This window comes from Polypterus senegalus, chromosome 16 (genome assembly GCF_016835505.1).
Source record: "Polypterus senegalus isolate Bchr_013 chromosome 16, ASM1683550v1, whole genome shotgun sequence".
Taxonomy (NCBI): domain Eukaryota; kingdom Metazoa; phylum Chordata; class Cladistia; order Polypteriformes; family Polypteridae; genus Polypterus; species Polypterus senegalus.
Window position 1 is genome coordinate 31,953,839 of NC_053169.1, and position 26,435 is coordinate 31,980,273.

The 26,435-nt window shown below is 37.1% G+C and overlaps 1 protein-coding gene across 2 annotated transcripts in view; it reads right to left on the reverse strand.

The window, feature by feature from the left end:
• The window catches only part of LOC120516701 (crooked neck-like protein 1), a 48,861-nt gene extending 24,689 nt beyond the window's left edge, over positions 1-24,172 (reverse strand). For both annotated transcript variants that reach the window (XM_039738570.1, XM_039738572.1), the window contains exons 1-3: positions 24,044-24,172; positions 13,539-13,688; positions 8,017-8,108 (exon numbers count right to left, since the gene is read on the reverse strand). In XM_039738570.1, coding sequence (XP_039594504.1) covers positions 8,017-8,108; positions 13,539-13,688; positions 24,044-24,100 — 299 coding nt within the window. In that variant the 5' untranslated portion in view covers positions 24,101-24,172. The remainder of the gene's footprint in view (positions 1-8,016; positions 8,109-13,538; positions 13,689-24,043) is intronic.
• Between the last annotated feature and the right edge of the window lie 2,263 nt (positions 24,173-26,435).

Consider the following 26,435-nt stretch of genomic DNA (forward strand, 5'->3'; position numbering starts at 1 on the left):
ATGGAAGACCCAAAGAGTGTCTGATTTAAAGAGAACATGCCGCAGAGCTGAGCGTCAATGGAGGAAGACTAAACTTACTATCCACTATGAAATATTAAAAGTCAAAATAACAGAATACAATAACACTGTCCGTCTTGAGAGGCGCTGCTATTTCTCAAGATTATAAATAACAATGCTAGTAATCCCAGAGTCTTATTTTCTACAATTGATCACCTACTAAACCCAGGTAACTCAAAGGAATGCCTCCTAAGTGCTTCCAGTAAAACCTGTGAGGCTATCGCTGTATTTTTCAATCAAAAAATTAATGATATTAGAAATAACATAGTATATCCCTCCAACACTAAGGATCCTCCTAAACCCCAGCATCCTGTTATAAACAAATTAAACTCTTTCACTAGGATAGATTTACCGATTTAAAAAATAATATCTCAATTAAAACCCTCCACCTGCGTCCTTGACCCAATACCAACAAGGTTTTTCAAAGAATCATCAGGCGTGCTAATTGATAATGTTCTTGACATAGTAAATTCGTCATTAGATACGGGGTCTTCCCAGACTGTCTTAAGACTGCTGTAGTTAAACCCCTACTTAAGAAACATAATCTCGACCCCTCAGCTCTTGAAAATTTTAGACCCATCTCTAACCTGCCTTTCTTAAGTAAAGTTCTGAGAAGGCAGTCATTATGCAGTTAAATGACCACCTAAATAAACATGCTATTCTTGATAAATTTCAGTCAGGTTTTAGAACAAATCACAGCACAGAAACTGCACTCGTTAAAGTAGTAAATGATTTGCAAGTGAATGCAGACAGAGGCCATTTATCTGTTCTCATCCTCTTAGATCTGAGTGCTGCATTTGACACCATTGATCATGATATTCTTAGAAATCGCCTTAGTCAATGGGTGGGCCTCTCTGACAGTGTCTTAAATTGGTTTGAAACCTACCTGACAGGAAGAAAATTTTGTTAGTTGTGGCAATTACAACTCAAGACACATGATATCCATATGGTGTTCCACAAGGCTCTATCCTGGGTCCGCTGTTATTCTCAATCTACATGCTTCCGTTAGGTCAGATTATCTCAGGGCACAACGTGAGCTACCACAGCTATGCTGATGACACACAGCTGTACTTATCAATAGCACCTGATGACCCCGATTCTATTGATTCACTAACACAATGTCTGACTTGTATCTTAGAATGGATAAATAGTAACTTTCTCAAGTTAAATAAAGAGAAAACTGAAATCTTAGTGATTGGCAATAATGGATACAATAGGATTAAAAGTTAAGACGGAGGTAAAAAGCTTAGGGGTAATTGTTGACTGTAATCTGAATTTTAAAATTGCATATTAATCAGATCACTAGGACAGCATTTTTCACTTAAGAAACATAAGTAAAGTTAGACCTCTTATATCACTGAAAGATGCTGAGAAATTAGTTCACATTTGTTTTCAGTCGACTAGATTGCTGTAACGCACTTCTCTCAGGACTACCCAAAACAGACATAAATCGTTTGCAACTAGTGCAGAATGCAGCTGCTAGAATCCTAACTAGGAAAAGAAAATCCGAACACATTACTCCAGTTTTAATGTCACTACACTGGTTACCTGTGTCATTCAGGGTTGACTTTAAAATTCTGCTTATGGTTTATAAAGCCTTAAATAATCTCTCCCCATCTTATATATCGGAATGTCTGACACCTTCTATTCCAAATCGTAACCTCAGATCCTCAAATGAGTGTCTCCTTAGAATTCCAAGAACAAAACTTAAAAGAAGTGGTGAGGCGGCCTTCTGCTGCTATGCACCTATGCACGCATATTACTTTAACATGGCCTTTTTAAAACTTCAATTTAACTTAATCCTGATACTCTGTATGTTCAATTCTTCATAATAACTATTCATGGAGGCTCTAAAATCCGTACTGACCCCTACTCTCTTCTGTTTCTTTTTCCGGTTTCTTTGTGGTGGTGGCCTGCGCCACCACCATCTACTCAAAGCATCATGATGCTCCAACAATGATGGATGGATTAAAAGCCAGAAGTCCATGTGACAATCATCATCATCAAGTCCTTCCGTGAGAACTCTAAATCCAAAGAGGACTGTTTCATCTATGTTAGGTAGAATGCCCAGAGGGGACTGGGCAGTCTAATGGTCTGGAATCCCTACAGATTTTTATTTTTTTCCTCCAGCCGTCTGGAGTATTTTTGTTTTTTCTGTCCCCCGCCGCCGGCCATTGGACCTTACTCTTATTCTATGTTAATTAATGTTGACTTATTTTGTTTTTTTATTGTGTCTTTTATTTTTCTATTCTTTATTATGTAAAGCACTTTGAGCTACTGTTTGTATGAAAATGTGCTATATAAAATGTTGTTGTTGTTGCGTAAGACCTCATCTGAACTACTGTGTACAGTTTTGGTCTCCAGGCTACAAAAAACGATTAACTGCACCAGAAAAAGTCCAGAGAAGAGCAAGTAGCCTGGTTCCACTTCTACAAGAGATGAATTATGAGGATAGATTAAAAGAGCTGAGCCTTTTCAGTTTTAACAAAAGACGATTAGTAGAAGACATGTTTGAAGTGTTTAAAATTATGAAGGAAAAATAGTACAGTGGATTGAAACTGTTACATTAAAAGGAATTCATCAAGAACATGGGGACACAGTTGGGAAACCTGATAGAAATGCTAGGAAGTTCATCTATACAAAGAACGAAACACATGGAGTAAGCTACCAAGTAATATGGTAGACAGTAGGACTTCAGGGACTTTTTTTTTTTTTGAAGAATTAAGTGGTGTAGGTGGCACCAAGGATGGATGGGCATCCCAGCCAGGAACCAGGAAGGTCCCTTACCCAGACAAGAGGTCCCAAAGGAACATAAAGGCATCCCGGCCAATACAGGCAAGGAGGTCACACCTGGACTAGGTGGCCCTTATTAAATTGACTTGCATCCCAAACGGAACTGATAGTTCCTTAACTGGGAGCAAAGCTCCAAATAAATGGACACGTTTCCCGACCAGACCTGGGCATAATGGCTTCCCTGGTCATAAGGAAGAGGAAAAAAAAAAAAACAAAACACACCACACACACTAGGCTGGCGATTGGTAAAAAGGCCAATCACAAAAACTGATATTTTCTGCCTCTGCGTTTCTAAGCTTTATGGCGATTTAGTTGCAGTGCTTTACACAAGGCATTACAGTAGTTAAGTGAGTGCATGTCTTTTTTTTTTTCGTTTGCAGCCAACTTCCTGCAGTGTAAACAAAAAGCAGGAACTAGAAGCTTCTTTTATTAGTGAATAAGACATGATTAGTATATTACCCTTTATGTTAAAGAAAGTGGAGTAATCAACTGGAGGGAAAAAAATGTAAAATCGGAGAAGTTGTCAGGTGTAACTAGATAAACGGCAAGAAAAGCTACTTTAAGGAATTCAGTTTTTTATTTTGTCCTTTAAAATGGACACCGCTTGAGTTTGGACAGCCAGCTTGTTTAAAATGCAGCAGCTCACACTTTAAATTGGAAAAAGAAAAAAAACACAAATTGAAATTACTGCTTAGTAAACAATAGGCTTTTAAAAAGGATTTGTACCGTGTTTATTTGTTGTTACTGTGTGCCATACAGCATAAGGCATGGTAAGACATGAAACAGGTACTACGTAATTAAAATGGTAATCTATATTTTATATAATTACACATCTAAAATCAGATGTCTACTTTATACACTAAAAAAAAAGGTAAATGTATATTTTAACAGCAAAAAGCTGCAGTGCAATTCATGATTTAAAATTATTAAAATGTGCATGTATATTTACTGTATATTTAAGCAGCATTTAATTGGCAATATCCTATAAGCTATTGACATCGTCACAAAAAAAAAAACACACACACACCACTCGAGATTTCAGTTTAATTGAAAGGAACTACTCTGGACATCTCTCTCCTAGGACGACTCGTTTTGCTGACATGCTTAGTGTCAGGAGGAAAAGTAAAAGGGATACCGTTTTGCTGATGTTAGCAGCTAAGTGACTGTCTTTCTTCTGAGGTTTCGTTTTGCTGACGTGCTGGCCTTGCTCGTGTTCTTACAGACTAAGAAAGTTTTCTGTTTCCTCAGAGGTGGAGCCCTTACCCAACTCCATCTCTCACTTCCGGGCCGGACACACACACTTCCACGTGTAGACATTTATATAGAAGATATATTTTTATACGTAAATTTGTTGCAAGAGAAATGGTGAAAACTACTATTTTTAAAATTTAGCCATGTTTCAAATAGGTACAGTACATTACAGAAAAAAAAAAAAAAAATGACAGCTTATAATTATGAGCAGCTTTATTTTCTTTTATACCATATGTATTAATGATAAATATTTTTTGAACATATTAAAGTATGTTTAAGGAAATTTTATTTTTATTTTTTATGTCACTGAATAAGCCTACATAATTTCATATGGTTAATAAAAGAACACACACGTGATTAACAGTTTAATTTTAAAAATACACTTTAATATAGGACAAAGTGATTAAAAAAAAAATGTAAAATAAAAAAAAAAAAAATCGCTATCAGATGATCAAACAACATGAAATTGGTGATTGGCATCAGCCTTAAAAAACCTGATCAAAGCATCCTTACCAAAAAGCTCCAGTTTTGTCTCATCTTTCCAAAGGGTATTCTGCCAGAAGCTTTGTGGCTTCTCAATAAGTATTTTATCAAATTCCAGGCTGTATAAGTGAAGTCTTCCTGGGTCTTCCATTGAGCCCACTGTCACTCAAAAAGCGACAGATGGTGCAATCAGGCACTGATGGATCTTGACCTTGGAATTCAAATTGTATCTCTTTGGAAGTTGTCCTTGACTTTTTGTATACCACTCCTACCATCTTTCTACCCACTCTGGGGTCTATTTTCCTTTAGCAGCCTCCTCCAAAGAGGCTGGTTTCAGTCTCGTAATATTTTCAACTGTTGTCACAGGAAGATCAAGCTACTTGTAGCTGCTTACAGCCATTGTCTTTAGCATGCTCGTCTGTAATGCTCTTTCTGATCTGACAGACAACTCTTTCCTTTGCTTTCTCTGGATCATGCTCAATGTGGGACATACAATGACACCAAACAGCAGAGTGACTACTTTTCTTCATTTAAATGGGCTTAATAACTGACTGCACGATTGGAGATATGGACAATACTAATTAAGGAAAATTGCTAGTTTGAAAAATCATTCAAGTCCTATTATTTCTAGGTATACCAACAAAGGTGTCCAGGCCATTTCAGAATATCTTCGTAGAATAAGCAATATTTGCTTTGCTTTATTCAACGATATATCAAAAGGCATATGCAGGTATAGAAGGAACAGTTGACGTTTATTTAATCACTTTTCAGGTGGCATACAGCATTTTTAGTGAGTTGTAAGAGTACCCGCAAATTTATCCACATTTGTATAAACAGGTGGGGCCTCATGCATAACGCAGTGCGTAGAATTCACACTATAACACGGTGTAAGCACAAAAGCAGAAATGTTTGTACGAACAAAAAAAAAAATCCAGATGCATAAATCTATGTGTTCGCCCACTTCCACATTCTTCTGCTACATAAATCCCGGTCAGCGTGAAAAGTAACGCACGTGCACGCACCTGCTGTCCTACCCCAACTCCTCCCAGAATCATGCCTCTTTGAATATGCAAATCAATATATAAATAGCCATTTGGCTCAGCCTTTAATGAAAAGACAATGGCAAAAGCATGGGTTAAAATAGAATTTCTAAAACGTAGTATTTGTTTGTTTAAAAAAAATGGTACAAACAAAAGGAAATTGATCTGAAGGCACACAGTGGGGGAAAAACTCGAAATGTCAACTTTAATCTCGAAATTTCTACTTTAATCACAGTTTGTGTCATTAAAGTAGATCATCATAAACTTCATCTTAAAATCGTTTAATTTACTAGTTTCTCAAATCCCATCGTAACTAAAGTAGCATGTTAAATGTTTCGTTTTGTAATTGATCTTCTGTGTGCCCTGTGTGTGTGAATCACTAAGTACTTCTGGGCTTGCTCTTCCTCCGACAGGACAGAGAATCCATTACATTTGTAATATTACAGCTCTCTAAATAATTAAAATACTGAGATGTATACGTGATATCATTTTCATGATGATAGGAGTTAAAGCAGGTTATTAAAAATGGGAACACGGTGTGCCGAGTGCGACCTTCGATTAAATACTTTATTGTAGCAGTACTGTCTCTTTCAAAACGTACTAACCTCCAATTCCTGCCCTTTCTCCAAACACCCAATGGTCACACAATCAGCTCTGTAATAGACATTAAGCCATCTGTAAGCTTAGAACTCCGATTCTTCAAAACTTAAGGAACACTGAAATATCTTCGTAGTACATGTTTAATTATTCTATCCATCTAGTGTTGCTCCAGCCCCAGCAAGAATACAGTGCAAGGCTGGAACAATCCGTGAACGGCGCGCCAGTTCCTTGCTAGCGCTGCAACACCGTGTCCTCACATGTTTAATTATTGACAATATAGCTTATTTAAATGAAGTTATACTTATCTGTATAATAAACATTTTGCTGCATTTCATCTTAAAACTGATAGTCATCATATGTAAATACATGGTTTATAAAGTGGCTCAGGTTGTGCAATATTATAACTGTAGTGCAAGTTTACAGTGAGGTGATTGTACTAATAAGTACAAACAGTTCTACAAGGAGCACTTGATAGACTGACTGAATGGGTTTATAGTTCTTGGGATGAAACCGTTTCTGAACCGCAAGGTCAGTACAGGAAAGGCTCTGAAGCATTTGTCGTTTGAGAGCAGTTCAAGAGACAACATGCGCTTGATGATGTATCCCGATAATTTTCCCGATCAGCTGCTGTAGATCTGCGATTCCCCACTCAGATACAGTGATATAAATATTGCGAGTGGAGCAGTGAGAGAAATATGGAAAAAGATGATCAGCTGTAGCAACCCCTAACAGGAGCAGCTGAAAGAAGAAAAAGGTGCAGTGAGAGTAATGCTAAAGCAGCTATGGTATTTAGAACACTTTGAGCATTTCCTGGACCATTATATTGTTACAGGTTAATTACAATCAGATGCATTAAACTAAAACAATATGTGGTTAATTTCAGTGTATTTATAAAGCCGCGTCAAGGATGGGGATCTAAAAAAGGAAAAGGAAACCACACTGGAACAGTAGCACTGCTTTGATGCTGGGTGCCGCCGATTTACAAAACTGAGCGGAGAACTTGCACACGCCAGGGTTTGAGCTACCGTGAAAATGTGCGTGGCTTTGCGCCAAGTTTAGGTTTTATACATCGCGATTTCAGCATGGAAATGGGCTTATGCAACATTTTTGGGCATATGTACCGTTTATACATGAGGCACGTGGACAGTAAGTTATGACTCTAAATATACTAAAAGTAAAAATGTTAATGGCTATTCTAAAATTCACTGGTAATATGCAAGGATTTATTATTAGATTACATTAGATATACTTTGTGATTTAAAAAGGTTACCAAAATGTGCAGGAGTATTCTTAGAATATACATACTATAAAATGGATATATTTAGAAAGTATGTGGATGCAAAAATCAAAGGATGTACAGAACTGCACTACCTTAGTATAATGGTTAGTGATGCTGAACAATAACTCTCGAGTCCTGAGCTAGATTTCCGTCTCAAGCATTTGTGGACTTTATACATTCTCACTGTATCTGTTCGTTTTCCCCACTATTTTTTCTTCAGAAAATCCAGTGCCTTCTCACATTTTAAAGACATGTATATAAAATGAAATGGTGGCTCACAATTGTTCCTGTATGAGTAAGTGTGAGGTGAGAGCAGCAAAACTGGTAAGCTTACTGCAAATAGAACAAGAATTCTTATTTTTCTGAATCTATTTTGCCTATACTGTAATTAAAATTACAACTATTTTGTTATGTACAATGCAAGCCATTTCAGAATGTAAACATACTTGCAATGTAAACAGAAAACTTAATCTAAGGACAACCAGCCTTCCAAATGAATTAATCTTTACTAACCTTTGTATTTCTCTTAACCTTTCTTCCCAAGTGGCATACTTAATCCAAATATGAACAACTTGACGATGTTTTCTAATATAATCTTCAAATTCCTTTCAAAAAAAAAATAAATAAATAAATAAATTTTTGTATCCTTTATTGTCCCAGTTTAACACTAAACTCGAATTCAGTTTCTGTAATAAGTATGTAAGGGTTAATTATTCAAAACAATTCTTAAAAATGTGAACAAAGATGATTTGAAAGCCGCCTGGATGCAATAGATCATGTCCACACAGTGCGCTAGATCATGAAATACCAAAAAGACAGTTGAAATGGAAGTCACTAACAATGGGGTACCTGTGGGAACTGTTCTGTCTCCCTTTACACTACTAATTTAAATACAGTAACCGTTTATATAACCTACATAGATTCTTAAAAGATTCCTCTGCTGTTGGTTGCATTAAAAATGAGAGGAGAGGACAGAAAAGTGGTGGAGAACTTTGTCAAGTAGTGCAGCGAGAACCATGCAGAACTCAAAACAAAAGATGGTTGTGAACCAAGAGCAAGGACACTTATGTGAGCCCCATGTATCAGTCACTATAACAGGTTAGGAGAGGAAGGAGGTGCAAGCCTCCAAGTACACAGTGATACATAACAGTAAAAAGGACAAAGTTAAACAGACCTGCATCCTTCAATGTACAGTGGGATGCAAAAGTTTGGGCAACCTTGTTAATAATCATTATTTTCCTGTATAAATCGTTGGTTGTTACGATAAAAAATGTCAGTTAAATATATCATAGGAGACACACAGTGATATTTGAGAAGTGAAATGAAGTTTATTGGATTTACAGAAAGTGTGCAATAATTGTTCAAACAAAAATCAGGAAGGTGCATAAATTTGGGCACCACAAAAAAGAAATGAAATCAATATTTAGTAGATCCGCCTTTTGCAGAAATTACAGCCTCTAAACGCTTCCTGTAGGTTCCAATGAGAGTCTGGATTGTGGTTGAAGGTATTTTGGACCATTCCTCTTTACAAAACATCTCTAGTTTATTCAGGTTTGATGGTTTCCGAGCATGGACAGCTCTCTCTAACTCACACCACAGATTTTCAATTATATTCAGGTCTGGGGACTGAGATGGCCATTCCAGAACATTGTACTTGTTCCTCTGCATGAATGCCTTAGTGGATTTTGAGCAGCATTTCGGGTCGTTGTCTTGTTGAAAGATCCAGCCCCGGCGCAGCTTCAGTTTTGTCACCGATTCCTGGACATTGGTCTCCAGAATCTGTGGATACCGAGTGGAATCCATGCGTCCCTCAACTTTGACAAGATTCCCAGTCCCTGCACTGGCCACACAGCATGATGGAACCACCACCATAATTTTACTGTAGGTAGCAGGTGTTTTTCTTGGAATGCTGTGTTCTTTTTCCTCCATGCAGAACACCCCTCGTTATGCCCAAATAACTCAATTTTAGTTTCATCAGTCCACAGCACCTTATTTAAAAATGAAGCTGGCTTGTCCAAATGTGCTTGAGCATACCTCAAGCGGCTCCGTTTGTGCTGTGGGCGGAGAAAAGGCTTCCTCTCGCATACAGCATCTCCTTGTGTAAAGTGCGCCGAATGGTTGAACGATGCACAGTGACTCCATCTGCTGCAAAATGTTGTAGGTCTTTGGTGCTGGTCTGTGGGTTGACTCGGACTGTTCTCACCATTCGCTTCGGTCTATCCGAAATCTTTCTTGGTCTGCTACTTCGAGCCTTAACTTGAACTGAGCCTGTGGTCTTCCATTTCCTCAATATGTTCCTAAGTGTGGAAACAGACAGCTTAAATTTCTGGGACAGCTTTCTGTATCCTTCCCCTAAACCATGATGGTGAACAACCTTTGTCTTCAGGTCATTTGAGAGTTGTTTTGTGACCCCCATGTTGCTACTCTTCACAAAAAATTAAAGGAGGAGGGAAACTTACAACTGACCCCCTTAAATACTCTCTCATTATATGATTCACCTGTGTATGTAGGTCAGGGGTCACTGAGCTTACCAAGCCAATCTGAGTTCCAAAAATTAGTTCTAAACATTTTGGAATCAATAAAATGACAACGGTGCCCAAATTTATGCACCTGCCTGATTTTGTTTGAACAAATTATAACAACCAACGATTTATACAGGAAAATAATGACTATTAACAAGGTTGCCCAAACTTTTGCACTGTATATGATTCGCTGCTGGGTATATATATTTTTTTTTTCCCTTTTATTTATCAGTTTTCCATTTAACAGCAACATAAATACACATCTCTTCAAATACATAAAATGCCAAAGGTATCGATAAACATTTTAGTGTTGACTATCAGATACGAACAGTAAACCTATAATGCCTAAACCCCATATCCCACCCATAGGCCCACAAAAAAGATAAATTGATAAAATAGATAATGTTTCATTAAATAATTAAACAACAAGAAAGCAATTAAAAAAAAAAACTAATACACAGGATGTTACAAAAAATAAGATAAATAACAATTAAAAAAAATATATAATAATAATAATAATAAAATAGGAAATAAATAAATAAAGTTCAATCAGGTGCAATTGTTTCCAAGGATCTAAAATAAGAAACAAAAGGTTGCCAGACCTTCAAAAACCCATCAGCCCTCCCTCTCAGACTAAACTTGATTTTTTCAAGTTTTAAAAAGAACATAAGATCCTTCAGCCAGCGGGCCATGGTCGGGGGATGCGGAGCCTTCCAGGACAATAATATTCTACGTCGTGTTAACAGTCAAGTGAAAGCGATTGCATTCAATTGTGTACTATTAAAAGACGTATCATGATCTCCAGGAACCCCAAATATAGCAATCAAAGGACAGGGTTCCAGTCGGATTCCAAAAACATGAGAAATAATGTCAAAATAGGAGGTCCAGTATAACTGGATTTTGGGGCAAAGAAAAAACATGTGGCTTAAATTGCAGGGAGAGGAGTTGCATCGGTCACATAGGTCAGGAACATTGGGATAAATTTTAGATAGTTTAGACTTTGACCAATGTAGCCTGTGTACTACTTTAAACTGAATAAGAGAAAGCCTTGCACAAGATGAGGAAGTACGAATCCCCTTAACTACACTATCCCTGTAGCCCTCTCTGAAGTCCAGACCCAACTCCTCTTCCCAATTTGAAATAGTTTTACTGTCAGAGCAACTGTCCATTGAAAGAACAGTATTATATATTTGCGAGGTAAGAGATTTCTTATGTGAAGAAAGTTCGAATAAGTCTTCCCAAGACTGTTTAGGTGGGCGAATGGGAAACTCAGAAAAAATAGTGGAAGCACAGTGTCTAACTTGAAAATAACGAAATAAATGAAATGAAGGCAAACCATATAGGGACGACATATCCATAAAGTTAAGAAAGAGATTATCCTTATAAAGATCGGAAAAACATGTAATGCCCTTTTTATCCCATAAATTAAAATGCAGAGTCTAAAAGGGAAGGGGGAAAAAGGTGATTACTACATAGTGGGGCCAAAGCTGAAGCAGAAACAGATTTGAAGTGGCATTGAAATTGATGCCATATCTTAAGAGAGTGAAGTACAACAGGGTTATCTGTATATTGAGTAAGGGATACAGGGAGGGATGAAAATAATAAAGTGGGGAGAGAGGTTGAAAAACATGATTGAGCTTCTAGCTGACACCAAAATGCCTGAGGATCTTTTAGCCAATAAATGTATTTTTGGATGTTAGCTGCCCAATAATAAAACATCAAATTGGGTAAAGACAGACCTCCACTGAGTCGGCACTTTTGTAATAATGGTTTGCGAATTTTGGGAGACTTACCTCTCCATATGAATGAGGAGATCATTTGATCAATAGATTTAAAAAAAAGATTTGGGTAAGAACAAAGGAATGCACTGGAAAAGGTATAAAAATTTGGGTAAAACATTCATTTTAACTACATTAACCCTGCCCAATAGAGATACCGGCAAATTAGCCCATCTTTGAAAAGCTGACCTTACATGAGACAGTAGAGGAGTGAAATTAGCAGCCCGTAGAGCCTTAGGTGAGCTAGTCACATTCACTCCCAGATACTTGAAACCAGTATAACTCAGGTGAAAGGGAAGGTCAGTCTGTCTGAGCCGCTGCGCAGCTTTGTTTATAGGCAAGCATTCACTCTTTTGAATGTTAAGTCTATATCCAGAGAAGAAACCAAAATCTTTTAGTATTTCCATAACATGTGCTAGGGAATTAGTCGGGTTTTTGAGATACAGAAGTAAATCTGCATACAAGGCCACCCTGTGTTCTATATTTCCACGAGTCACGCCTTGGAACAAAGAGGAAGTCCTGAGAGCTATCGAAAGTGGCTCTATAGCTAAAGCAAAAAGTAAGGGGGAGAGAGGACAGCCTTGACGTGTGCCACGCAATAGAGGAAAAAAGTCAGATTTTATGTTATTGGTACAAACAGAAGGGGGGTAGTATACAAGAGACGAATCCAAGAAATAAATCTATCGCCAAAGCCAAATTTCTTCAGGACTGCAATGAGGTACTCCCACTCCACTCTATCAAATGCCTTTTCAGCATCCAATGAAATGACCACTTCAGGGAGAATATTATGACGTTTGGAGTACAATATATTAAAGAGGGTGCGAATATTAAAAAAAAAGGAGTGTCTTCCTTTGATAAAACCTGTCTGCTCATCTGAAATAGATGGGAGGACTCCTATGCGTGCTGGGTATATTTTAATAGATCTTAGTGGCCAGTGTACGGTTTTTGTACGACTGTTTTCTCTGTTGGGGGAGTAGCAGCCCCTCAGCAGACATCAAAAACCTGCCTAACCTGATCGGGAAACCCAGCACATTACTGGTGGCAGCAGAAGAAAAAAGGTGTGAAGAGGCCATTATGGATGATGCCCATTGTCTCCATAATGGGAATTACCTACTTACACACTGCCCTACCAGTGTACTCCCATAGAGATTGATAGAATTACTTGCAAAGGGACAATATTACTTGATATTTTCATACTATTATTGTACAGTTGTGTCTTCCATGAATGCAATTGTTTACACATTTTTACTACCATATGTGAGTACTATGTTGCTGCAGGAACAACTTAATTTTCTTTCAGCTACCAATACAGAACTGTCTCAAAGTATATAAAACTAATGTGAATTGATTAAAAATAATTGGCTATATCTTTAAATCAATTTAGTGGTTTCTTGATAAAAAGGTATCAATTTCTAATCAAAAACACAAATTTCTGAGTGATTCCAAACTTTTGACTGGTACTGTATATTTGGCTTAAATTACAAATAAAGGAGTCAGAGGTAGCATTAATTGAGGAGTCAGAGTTGAAGGTTTTGTGTACTGACTCCACAGCCCTGATAATCATCATAGGTAAAAGTACCTAAGAGTCTAAAAAAAGAAATTAATAGCCAGTACTTTGAGTACATACTCCAATAGTAGTAAAGACAACTGATTACAAACTAACAACTGGAACACTGAAAAATTATTATATGACATCACAATTCTATTCAGTGGCAGTAATAAAGCTTGAGCTTACTTTTCTTTTTCTCCTATTGTAACTGTTCAATTCTTCTTGAGTTTCCTGCCGCTTTTGGGGAGGAGGCAGTAGCTCAAGGTCTCTGTGTTTAGCCTCCCTCAGAAGCTGCTCTGCCGTTATTTGAACTTCTGAAGCTGCTTTGTTTATCACCTGAAACAAAAATCAACTGCAGTATTATTTTATGGAAACCAACAAGAAACAAATACATGCCATAAATATGTCTATTAATAGATCACAGATGTCTCATACAGATATTTATTCTTCCTTTAGATCAAAAACGACAAATATTTAATGACATACCAAAATAAAATGACTTTTTTACAAAAAGGACATTGGCAGAGCACAACACTAAATGAAAAATAACAGAAAACAAATATGCCACAAACTCAAATTCATTTGAAACTCTAAAAATGTGCTTATCTAATACTCTTTACTGTGATAAGTCAAGTACAATGACACCTTTTATAGGCTAACTGAAAAAGATTACAATATGCAAGCTTTCGAGGCAACTCTAGCTCCTTCAGGCAAAAGTGGCTAATACGGTACAACACCATAGTATTACTGTGACCTTTAAAAGTTGTTTACTCTCGACAACAATGAAGATTGTTAGTACTAGTTTTCAACAATCATGGGTGCTGCCCAAATAAATGTAATATTTGTAATTTGCTGGATGCAACTCATATGCACAAGGAATTATTATTACACAATCAAAATTATGGATTTCCCCAAGTACTGTACTTAACATTAATAATTTAAGATTAAAAACACACAGCAGTTGAAGTCCCTTTAATCAAATCACAAATAGTGGACTAATGTAAACCTTGTCCTCCTATCATTTAAGCAACTTAGTAGCTATACTTGTAGTAACCCAGGATCTCCATAAAAGGCTCTGTGGTACTACAGAACTGGTATTGGAACTATGTACTAATGTAATGTATGATAATACTATTTAACTCAAATTAAAATCCATACCACATTTACAAATAATGAATATTACTAATGTGTTTTAATCAAACTTAATTACTAATAAATGATACTTTTATTTCAAAACTTTTTTGGAACTTGAATTGTCAGATATCCTATCGAGTGTACAGAACATAAGGAAATAGATAAATGTACTGAAAGCTTTTAAAGTGTTACATAACAGTTAGCAATCAATTGGATAGATCTGTTATATATTTTATTGTGATTGGTCTCCATATTTAAAAAGATCAGCGGAAAACAGATAATGAGAAAATGGGAGTTCAGAGAATAAAATGCTTACATTTACATATACATCTGTTAAAGAAAATAGATTGAGCATCTTAAAACTGATTATTCATGATGGTTCAGAACACTTTTCCTTCTCTGACCTGTTGTCCAATAGTAATTGTACTGAGATACAGAGTACACTGAAGTAGGGCAGCCATGCCAGACCCCCACACGCTACTGTAGGATGCTTTAACTCCCTCTCCTCCACTTTGATGGCAATTTTCCTTCATATACTGCAAGACCAGACTTCGTCACTTATGGATGGATATACCACTCCCAAAAAAATCTCAGCATGCGCAATGATACAACAGTCTAATTTTCCCACCACTTCACAACAAGCACATACAAAACATTTTACATCATCATCAACAGTGCCAATTGAAAAACACATTGCAGATATGGCATCTCAATGGACATTCTCTGCAAAGCAAGGCCAGACTAATTCTGACCACAAGGGTCCCTCTGCCCCAGACACACATCTACCTACAGTTTTTCAGTGGGGGTAGAAAATGCTGAAGTGGAGAACAGTGAGGAAGAGAATCTTGACAACAGGAGAGAAGGAATAGGAGCAGAGCAGCACAGGCAGCATGACTTCACAGAGCAACATGCCAGCAAGCTCTCCCACAGTCCGAAATAAGGTGTTAGAACCTAACAAAATGATTGATTTACACAGAAAGCTTCTATTGGCACAGAAGACAGAAGTTTTAAATTTATTCTACCAATTTTGACAACTAAGATTAATTGGAGTTAAAATGTATTTAAATGATAACAAATTTTGATTGTCACTTTTCAAAAACATGCTAATGCCAAAATAAAAGTTAGAGGACATTAACAATTGAAACGCCATGCACTTCTTCAGCACTATAACCATAGAGGCAATGGCAAGTGGCTTCTAGATCCATTTGCTCTTATTAATGGCCTCTTACTCCCAAAAGGTACAGACAGTGAACTTATGAATCAAGTCAATGTTAAAACAAATCATTGACACACAGCTTATACATATAGCCAGCATGGTATGGTGGTTAACATTTGACCTGCCTGTGCTTCAAATGGACAACCAAAAAGAAAAGTAACCAATTGTATCATAAATGTTGTAAATTACCTCAGATAAAAACTTCAGCCAAAAATGCAAATAGAAATATATATTTTTACAAATACTTATTAGCATACATTTTCAATCAAAAAAACCCTCCAGAGCTGTTCAGCCACAGGGCAAAAAACTGCTTCAGTGTTTATCAGTGAAAAGCAAAATTGCACATTTGAATCAGCTGGGCAAATACAACATCCATAAAGAAGAAAGTATTTTTAGAAGTGATACTTTACATCTTTACATGTTTTTTGTTTTATTGTGTGCTCATCCTCCAATTTTACACTGTTTGTTCTACCAGGCGTGAAAATAATCTGAAAGGATGCAGTAACGCAAGTACTACTCTCCAATTCAGGATAAAATCAATTCAGTGTTTAACTGCTAAATGCAAAACACTTCAGTCAACCAGAAGGAAAAAAAAAAAAGTGTATATTCCTGTACAGAGTAAATAGTTTATAAAATTACAGCCTTACTTACATTTTGGCAAGGCATGCCATGGGTACAGTGACAGGATTTTTATTTTCAACTTTGTTATTAGTTAATTTAAAGAGGTACACGCTGCACTGGAGAAACGATGTCCCTAACAGCAAATGAATAATCACCGCAGCAGAAGGTCAGAAGCAGGTGTGGCTGGTAGAGGTAATGAAGATGGTAATGCTTTTTAAGCGCAGCAACAAGGGTAAGAGTAGGCGAGTAGTTGTGAAGGATCCAGGATGTTCAAATGTGAAGACTGGGTTTTGCAAGGTGAAGGAATGGCTCGTTCTGACAAAACTGGGCAAGGAAGAATCAATATACATAATTCACTAAAGGCACGCAAGACTGAGCGCAAGCAAGACAGAGCCACGCCCGCCAACCCTAACTAAGGGCAAGCAAGACGCACGCAAGATAAGAGCTACATGCAGTGAAAATTTACTTCTCCAGCTAGACTCCATGCTCAGAACACATGCAAGAAATTGCTCAGTCCAATCCAACAGCATCTGTACGAATGCTTGGAGGAAAACCCTAGACAAGGATTGACGACGATACAATGCCCCGCCATGTCACACCAATGCTGCAGCGATTTGTCGGAGAAGATGGCGAACCGCCTGCCAAAAGGGACATTTGCATCTGTCCCATAGGCAACTCCTGTAAATAGATTTCCACACTCAATAGGAACTGCGATCCTATGGTTTACCCACTTTTATTCCCTTACGGAGACTTTGGCAGGCACAAAAATTTACAATATGTTCCCGATAAAAGAACCGCCAAGCAAAGAAGGCTTACTCAATGGCAATTTTACACGCACAGATTAGCAATGAGGAATATGTTTAGTATTTTGCACTCAAGCGGTAAACTATTCCAACAGTACGTCGTATATGCGCATGTTAAAAGGGCACTCGTCTCAACCATCTCAGATTACAACAACAAGATTTGCGTGTGGAACAATACAAAGGGCTGTCAGATGCACTGCAAGCAAATGCTGAAAATAACGTACGTGTAGGCAAAATGATCATATTACCGTCCATATATTTCCAGGAAGTCCAAGATACATGCAACAAAACTATCAGGACGCCATGGCCATAGTACGTAAATTCGGACAGCCTCATTTATCTATCACTTTCACATGTAATCCTGCTTGGCCTCAAATTCTACATGCACTGTCTGATACCCAAAGACTGGAGCACAGATATGATATTGTAGTACGAGTCTTTTGGATTAAACTGCAGGAATTATCTTTTTCAGGTTGGTATTGATTATATTTACGTAATCGAATTTCAGAAGTGCGGCCTTCCTCATACCCACATGCTGTTTACTCTTCACAATAATTCTAACAACCAGTCTTCAGCCTTGGTCAGTTGTACTTGGCTTTTTCTAGGGTTAGATTTTTCGACTCATTATCTGGTATCACCACCAAAACACCTATTCACACCTGCATCTCTCAAGAAGTATTTATTTCTTCTTGATTTCTGAATTCCTTTTTCACCGTTTTCCCATTCCTATTCTTGTACCGCCATATGGTACAGGGGGCTTCGGCTAGTTTTCTTTTAATGGACATTGAAGACCAGGAGCAATAGAGTGGATGGGGACTAGGCAATAGAAGCCCGTTGGTCAAAACAGCAGTGGTAAAGGTGATTTTACTCTCCTGGAGTGGATTAGTTCATTTTAAAGAGAGAGGTTCATTTTAAGGAAAGAATTTTATTAATTTGTGATTTTTATTCTTACCTGAACTTTACTCATTTTATTTCTTTGGAACTGATCGGAACCTTTATTTATTGACATGTTAAAATTTATCAGCTGGCCAATTTTACACAAACTTTGAAACATTTTTTGCACTTGTTTACAAAAAGATCTGGTTTCTGCCTCTCACTTAAAACTGGTTTAACAAAATTACTAAGGGGTCATTTGCCCTTTTGAGTGTCAATCAAGCCCTGGGACAATGATCCAAAATTTCACAAAATTATTATTACAAGCTGAATAACTGTCACAGCAGGCCCCCTATCACCAGAAATAACTGCACCCTCCAGTATTGGAAAAGCAATGTAGCCCGTTTCCCAACCTTGGCCAAGGCATTGATCAAGTACCTATTGGCACCTTGTATCAGTGTAGACAGCGAACGCCCGGTTTCAGCTGTGTTAAATATACCAGGTGAAAAGAGAAACACTTGCTGGTGAAAAGGCAAAAATGCTTCTTTTTGTTAAGAAAAACCTACAATTTGTGCTTTTAAAAGAAGCGAACTTAGGACCAAGGTAACTGGCTTCATAGTACATTTTATTTTAGTTACACTTTAAAATATGTCTGATTATGGCACAAAAATATGCATTCATTTTTTTGTTAATATAGCTAATGTCATGTTCTGTAATGGAATGGTGGCTTGATGTGCTTAAGTTACCTAAAATGTGTATGTTAGACATATTTTTGTATATGACCAGGAGTATTTTTTTTTTCTATAGAGATAGGCTGTATCATAACTAAAAACATTCAATCCTGAAGTAAAGAAATAAAAAAAATCAGCCATCAATTATCGGTATTGGCAAAGATGGACAAAAACATTGGTTATCGGTATCACCTAGAATTCCCATATCAGTGCATCACTAAAACCCTTGATGCATAATTTAAGGAAATCACCATGCACTGGGGGAAATTTCGAAGTACTGGAAAATGGCAAATACTAACCAGCTGAATAAAAAGGGTGATCAGGCAGATCTAAGCAATTACAGGTCATTAAGTTTAACATGCATCCCAGGAAAATGAATGGAAGAAATTAAGTATAAGATTGAGCAACACGTCGCAAGAACAGGAGTTTTACTGAATAGTCAGCATGGGTGCAGAAGAGGGAGGTCATGTTTTACTAACATGCTGGAATTCTATAAGGAAGCAACAAAAGTGTATGCAAAGTGGAGCTTATGATATTTATCTGAACTTTCAGAAAGTATTAGATAAGGTGCCACCTAAAAGGTAACAAACTCAAAGTGGGAATTCAGGGTGATGTTTGTAGATGGGTGTAAAATTGGCTCAGACACAGGGAGCAGAGGGTAATGGTACGAGGAACCTCATCAGAATTGACCGATGTTAAGAGTGGTGTTCTACAAGGGTCAGTGCTAGGGCCACAACTATATTTAATATATGTAAATGATTTGGACAGTAATAGAAGTAACACGCTAACGTATATGCTCACATTTAAGTCAGGTCTTGAAACCCGAAAAATCGATCATAATATCAGACTCCAACTTATGTGCCCGTTCAAAAATACAACACTTAAAAAACAAAAAAAAAAAAAAAAACTAACACCTTCTTGCCTCCTCCAATCTCGCATCAGTTTCTCAGGCGCATCGAAGTTTGTTGCAGCAGTGCAGCTACCAATTTCCTTCGCCACTTCAGCAACTTAATTTAAAACCAGCTTCATATTTTTTTTCTTATCAAATGCTCCATTGTAGATAAGAGATACTCTTATGATAAAGGTGTATGATTAGATACAAAAAATGCAAATTGGTGCAAACATTGCTTCGGAATAGTTTGGGCATTACTGTGTGATCATGTGGGCATGAGAGAGAGAGAGAGGGGCTAGGAGCAAGAGCTGATACAGTACATTGCCACACCCAAATAGAAAAAAAAAAGGCAGTGTGCTCTTTGGTTACTCTCTCAGGTGGGCATTAGCATATCAATCTCTTACCAATAGTGTGAGTTTTCCACATTCGACTTATATGACCAACATTATAAAAATACCACAAATTATATGTTAAAATCGACTCCCGACATACTTGTGGATAAGATCTCCAATGGATATACGATAGTTAAGTCTGCAGATGATACCAAGATAGGTGGACAGATTATCTGGCAGATAATCTGGAATCTGTTGAATCATTACAGAGGGACTTAGACAAGATACAGGCTTGGGTAGATTTATAGCAAATGAAATTTAAGGTTGGTAAATGTATTCGATTCAATGTATGATTGTGTATGTATATAATTCAACACATGCGCCAGAATTTCAATAAAACTGTACTCAAATCATTTTTTTCTCTTAATAGGTATCTCATTATAATGAAGTACCAAATTACATCAGTCCTTCCATTTTTACAAAGAATGTCATTCATTTATTCTTGTATTTGCATTAACTGTCAGGTCTACCATATCAGTAAAATCTTTGTGAGTAAGCTGCCATCCACTGCTGCACTCTTTACTCACAGCTCACTTGCTTCATCCACTATGTGCAACTTTGCATGGTCTCCCTTCCATATTCCAAATATGCGCTGACCATTTACATTACAATAATAGTGCAATGCGAGCTTAGTCATTTCTTTACCTAACTGAAGGAACTGGAGTGCTGTCAGTTTTCAGATGTGTTTTTTTTTCTTCATCACAAGTAAGAAAACAATGTGTGTGATTAGAAGTGTAAGATTTTTGTGATTGTCATTATTATATAGTTGTCCGCTGAAGACAGACAGCAATTCAAATCTGTGAAACAATGTTCTGTAATTTTAATAACTGTGGCAGGAAAGGATCTGTTGGGGGTAAAATGAATATGCAAATGCAGTTGAGGTTACAGACTCAAGTACGAACGTTCGAGAACATTGCTTGTAGGGGGATCACAGGGCAAGTCTTATGTGGGGGAAAGAACAAAAATATCAATTATACGAGGGACATGTAAAAAAATTTCCACACTTTTATATATTTTCATTTGCAGCGGTGAGGATGGGAGGATTAGCAATTTTCCATTAAAAACTTTGTACAACGCTAGGAAAATTGCATCACAAACAAAGGTGACTATGTAGAAAAGTAATGTAAATTTGTTTTTGAAATCCTTAATAAAACAGAGTTAAAAAATAAAGTGCAGAAACTTTTTAAATGTCTCTCGTATTTGCTAAATAGGATTTCAGAGTTGTAACAACAAACATTTGAAATGCTGCAATGCAGGAAAAGTCAAGGAAGGACAGGAGAGTGACGAGCATACTGATGAAATAATTAAGGATTTAAAAACAGTTTCAACTGGAGTCAGTTATGGTGCTTCTAGTGTTAAAAAAGACTTTGCACGAATATAAATTATGTAACAGATTACATATATGAAATGTACCGATTGTTTGCTTTTTTGTTAACAAAGTCAGTCAGTTTCAATTTTTGTTTTTTTTGCACACCCATTTCTCATGTCATTTGGTCAGTTGAATCATAACATCTGCAGACTAGGGAAGTATAAAACTGAGTAATTGTTAAAACAGGTTTTGACAGCTATGAGCACTCTTCAAAAGAAGAATAGTCATGATTTTCTATCGTTTAATAGCAATAAATAACTGTCCTGTAAGAGCTTTGGAATTAATATAAAAAAAATCACAGCATAAAATGATGCAGCGGTTTTCACATACTGTAAATCAGAAAAGAGTAGTTCAGAAACACCTCTGGTCTAAGTATTGTGCTGGGGACAAAAACTTGACAAGAATCAATGCAGTGGTTAGAGGAAGATTGGCTATTCACAGCTTAGTCTATTCAGCTGTGTGCAGCCTCCTTGTACCGAGTCTGGCAAGAAGGAGCTTCCAGATTTAATTCATAATGTTTTATTATTTATCTTGCAGGAAAACTTTTCAAACGTATAGCTTAATTTCATTATTTAAATCATAAAGCACAAATAAATTTAAATTTAAACTAAACTGGACCAAGGGTATATAGCTACAGTTTTTGATATTGATACAATGGAGTTGAAAAGGTGAAAATGATGCAGCCAGATAAAGCCGCTTACCTGTGAAGGAGCTTACTGTGCAGAATGCGAGCCACAGCTTACATTTGGTAACATGTATGCATGAAATCACAAAATGACTGAAAATGATGACAAGGTATAAATACTGCAAGGTTAGTGTTAATGACAGCTTCTACTTACTAATCCTCATCAAAACTACTTTTCTTTGCTCATAAGTATAAAAAAAGTAGATGAAAATGTATTGAATTTCAGTTGAAATTAGCAACTTGAGTTTTATGTGCTCGATGGCATCTGAATAATGGCTTGAATTCAAGTTCATCATAACTCAAGACCTATGGAGGAATATTTCTGACAATATTAAATTAATATGCCAATAAATGTATTGTGAAATATGACAAATACAATAATATTTGAGCATAGAATATTAAATGATTCATTAAATATTTTAGTTGCTTATTTATTTAATTTATTTCAGTGACAAAGTGCATAACATGAAATAAAATGAAATTAAAACTTATTTTCGGCCATCAAAGCATAGAGGGTGGGCTCTAGCAACCAGTATGGTCTGAATGGTGGATTGCTGGTAGAGGGGACATAAATCTTTTGCCATCAATGGCAACATTAACAGCGGATACTTCACATGCAGACTCCTGGTGTTAGTACAGTGCGTACTAACAAAAATGTTGAGAACACCCATTTTCATACTCGCTTCGAGATGTATAAAATCTAAACTTGGTGTAATGCCACGCACATTTTCACAACAACCTCAGACCATGTGTACACGTTTTTGCTCAGATTTGTAATTTATGATTAGCAGTGCTACTGTTTCGGTGTGGTCTCCGTTTTAGATTCACATCCATGACGGACGCTTTATCAAATACACAGAAATTAATTGCATATCATTTACAAATTTAATTCACTTGATTGTAATCATGATTGGAAACGAATTCGGCACTCCGTCGCTGAGCCAATCAGCACACAGGAACTTAACTGCGTGCTTTGAATGGGTAGCTTCTCAGCCATCCGCCAATAGCGTCCCGAAGTATGAAATCAACTGGGCAAACTGAGGAAGCATGTACCAGAAGTAAATTGTCCGCAGAAACCCGCGAAGCAGCGAAAAATCCGTGTTATATATTTAGATACGCTTACATATAAAATCCGCAATAGAGTGAAGCCGCGAAAGTCGAAGCGCGATATAGCGAGGGATTACTGTAGAAAAATATCCAAAGGTGTTTGTCAAAAATTGTATTGCACTGAACAGGAATAAATAGTAAATATTTTTTGCAGACCAACTACACTTTGTTAATGTTAACAATCTCTGTCCATTGACACGTTAGTGACTTTTTAAACACCTTTACCATCATTAAACTGCATAATATTTAAACTAATAAATAATAAAGTAGTGCAACTTCCAGTAATAATACTATTATTTCAAGACTTCAAGCCCAGGTGCATTACACATTATTCACCAAATAAAAACAAGTGCAACTTGGTGATGACATCTTTACCAACTGAACCATCATTTAGGCAAATTGCATTAATATGGACTTTGCTTCAAGCTAAGCTATATACATAAATAATAAAACTGCAACTTGCATTTATAATGCTATTTGTGGTATAGCCCTACAGATGCGCATTAGGGCCACGTTGAAGAAAAAAAAAATACGGACATGGGGAAAAAAAAAAAAAAAACTGTCGAGAATAAAGTTGACATGTTGACTTTATTCTCAACATTTACCTTTATCAGTATGTTTGGTTATGTGGAGAAAGAAAAAGGAAGGATAGGAACTGAGGGTTTGGTACGTCGAGAATAAAGTAGACATGTCGACGTTTAGTTTTTGGTTTTTTTCCTTCACTGTGTCCGCATTTTTTTTCTCCGTGGCCCTAATACTTATTAAGCCTGTAAAATATATAGGTATTTTGTACATCTTAATAAAACAACACAAAACAGGCCACATTGCCAGCTATTTTTTAATTATTAAATACTATTAACATGTTTACCTTAGCAGCCTTCCCTATTCGCTGTTTTCCAGCAGCAGTCGAAGCCATTTTGTGCATTATGCTACAGCAATCAACAATTAGTGGTGGGCCACTCTATAACAAGACTTCCACACTACGTCGAGCTTTCGAAGAAGCACTGAAGTTCGAAGCGTCTTCGAGGCTTATTTTAAAAGCGCCCGTCACGTGATTTTGAGGCCGGCTTGCGTAATGACGTCATTAATATCCGCGCAGTCATTGGAGGATTTCATCACTCACTCCTTTGCTAAACTACAGTTATACCCGCTAAAGCGGTAAGATGCGCTAACGCGAGTTCAAATCCTTGGGGCTCGCATATGTTGAAATAAGGAGTTTGTATAAAACAGTTATGTAGTACTTGTATGTAAGTTAACAAATACATTTTGGAGACATTATGAACGATTTACAATGGGGCACCTTTTTTCCTTGGTGTGGAATCGTGTCTACCCAGTACCTGTAACAAATTGATGAGCATAGTTTGCGTAAGGTAGCACGTATTATAACAATCCAGAATCTATTCTACCCCATATCGATCATATCAGAGTGGCTAAGAAACGCTTCACTAAAGCCGACCTGGTCATTACACCAGTATATGCGCAAGACACTCCTCATTAAACGATTTTACTATTCAGTGATTCCCAGATCTGTAGCTGATTTGTATTATTGATTTCTAAAAAGCAATGTGAGTAAAAGCGTGTGCTGCATAACTAATCACAACTGTCTTTCAGCGCCATCAACAGTGTCTTCTGCAATTTAAGGAAAGCCTCGGGATTTCTGCGGTAATGAGACAAAAAAGTTGTAAAGAAACTTTGTGAATTCATCCAGAGGTGAACATAAAGATCTCTCAAGTACTGACAAAAAGGTGCAGCTGGATAAGCACATCTGGAGCCAAACTTTCAAAAAATCACCTGACTTTGTCAGCAACATCCTTTCCTTCTGAATGCATCTTATCAAAGGGGGTAAATAAGTAATCTTCCGAACTGCAGCACAACAGAGTAAATCATTGATGTAAATATCCATCCATCCATTTACTAACCCGCTGAATCCGAATACAGGGTCACGGGGGTCTGCTGGAGCCAATCCCAGCCAACACAGGAACCAATCCTGAGCAGGATGCCAACCCACCGCAGGACACACACAAACACACCAAGCACACACTACTACCAATTTCGAATCGCCAATCCACCTAACCTGCATGTCTTTGGATTGTGGGAAGAAACCGGAGCGCCCGGGGGAAACCCACGCACACACGGGGAGAACATGCAAACTCCACGCAGGGAGGACCCGGGAAGTGAACCCGGGTCTCCTAACTGCGAGGCAGCAGCGCTACCACTGCGCTGCCCATTCGATGTAAATAGAATTCTTGAAAGACTAAGCTTTTGTCGTTTCTGTATTCTTAAAACATCTTCCAGTTCCACAATCCCCCGCAGTCACTGTCACATTTAACGTTCCCTGATCCTTAAACCTGTCTTGTTACCCAAAGCATCAACACTCAGTTTCATTCAAGGCTTTACCGTCCTTCCTTTCATAGACATAAAATAAGACACACATTTCCTCTACATACGTGTCCAATAATAATATAAATTGGCAGGAACGAGAAAAAGCACAAGATGGGAATATTCATGACAAGGGGCATCAGGGCGAGGATGTGCCTTGTCACCCGCTCGTCTGCCACCCTCAGTTGCACTGGCACACGTTACACTGGGGACAAATGCAATGGAGAATACTGACAGTGCACACCTTCAGAAATGGAATAAATTGACTGTATAAGTAGAACTTTTTAGATAAACGATGAATTTTTTTAATCATAAACAATGCAACATAACTATTATATGTGTTGTTACTTTTTATTTATTCTCACCAAACGTTATATATGAGAAATGAACATGGGTAATATATTTATAATCATTCTCACTAAAATACACTGTCAAAATATATTAATAAGCCAACTGAGACACATTGGCCTTTAGAAAATATAAAAAAGCGTGTGCGCTGTCAGTTAGGACAGAATGCATTGTTAACGTGACGCACTCTCTACTGACGCGATGTCACGAAAACAAAGAAACAGCACAGTCCATGCAAACTCATATCCTCCTTGGTTTTTGACCTTATGATTAATTGTCAATATCAAATCAATAAAGTCATTTTAAGAAGATGACAAGTCTGCTATAGTCAGTTCAATTAACGCTCCTTTTAAAAAGTTTGCTTGTACAGAATATAAAAGAGAAACTAAATGATACACTGTAAAAATGTCAGTAAATTTAACGGTACAAATACTGTAAATGGTGAAAGTAAAAGACCTTTTCTGAAAAAAAGAAAAGTTACCTTATGTTCTACTGAAAATTACCTGTATATCTTAAACAATAAATTTCATTAT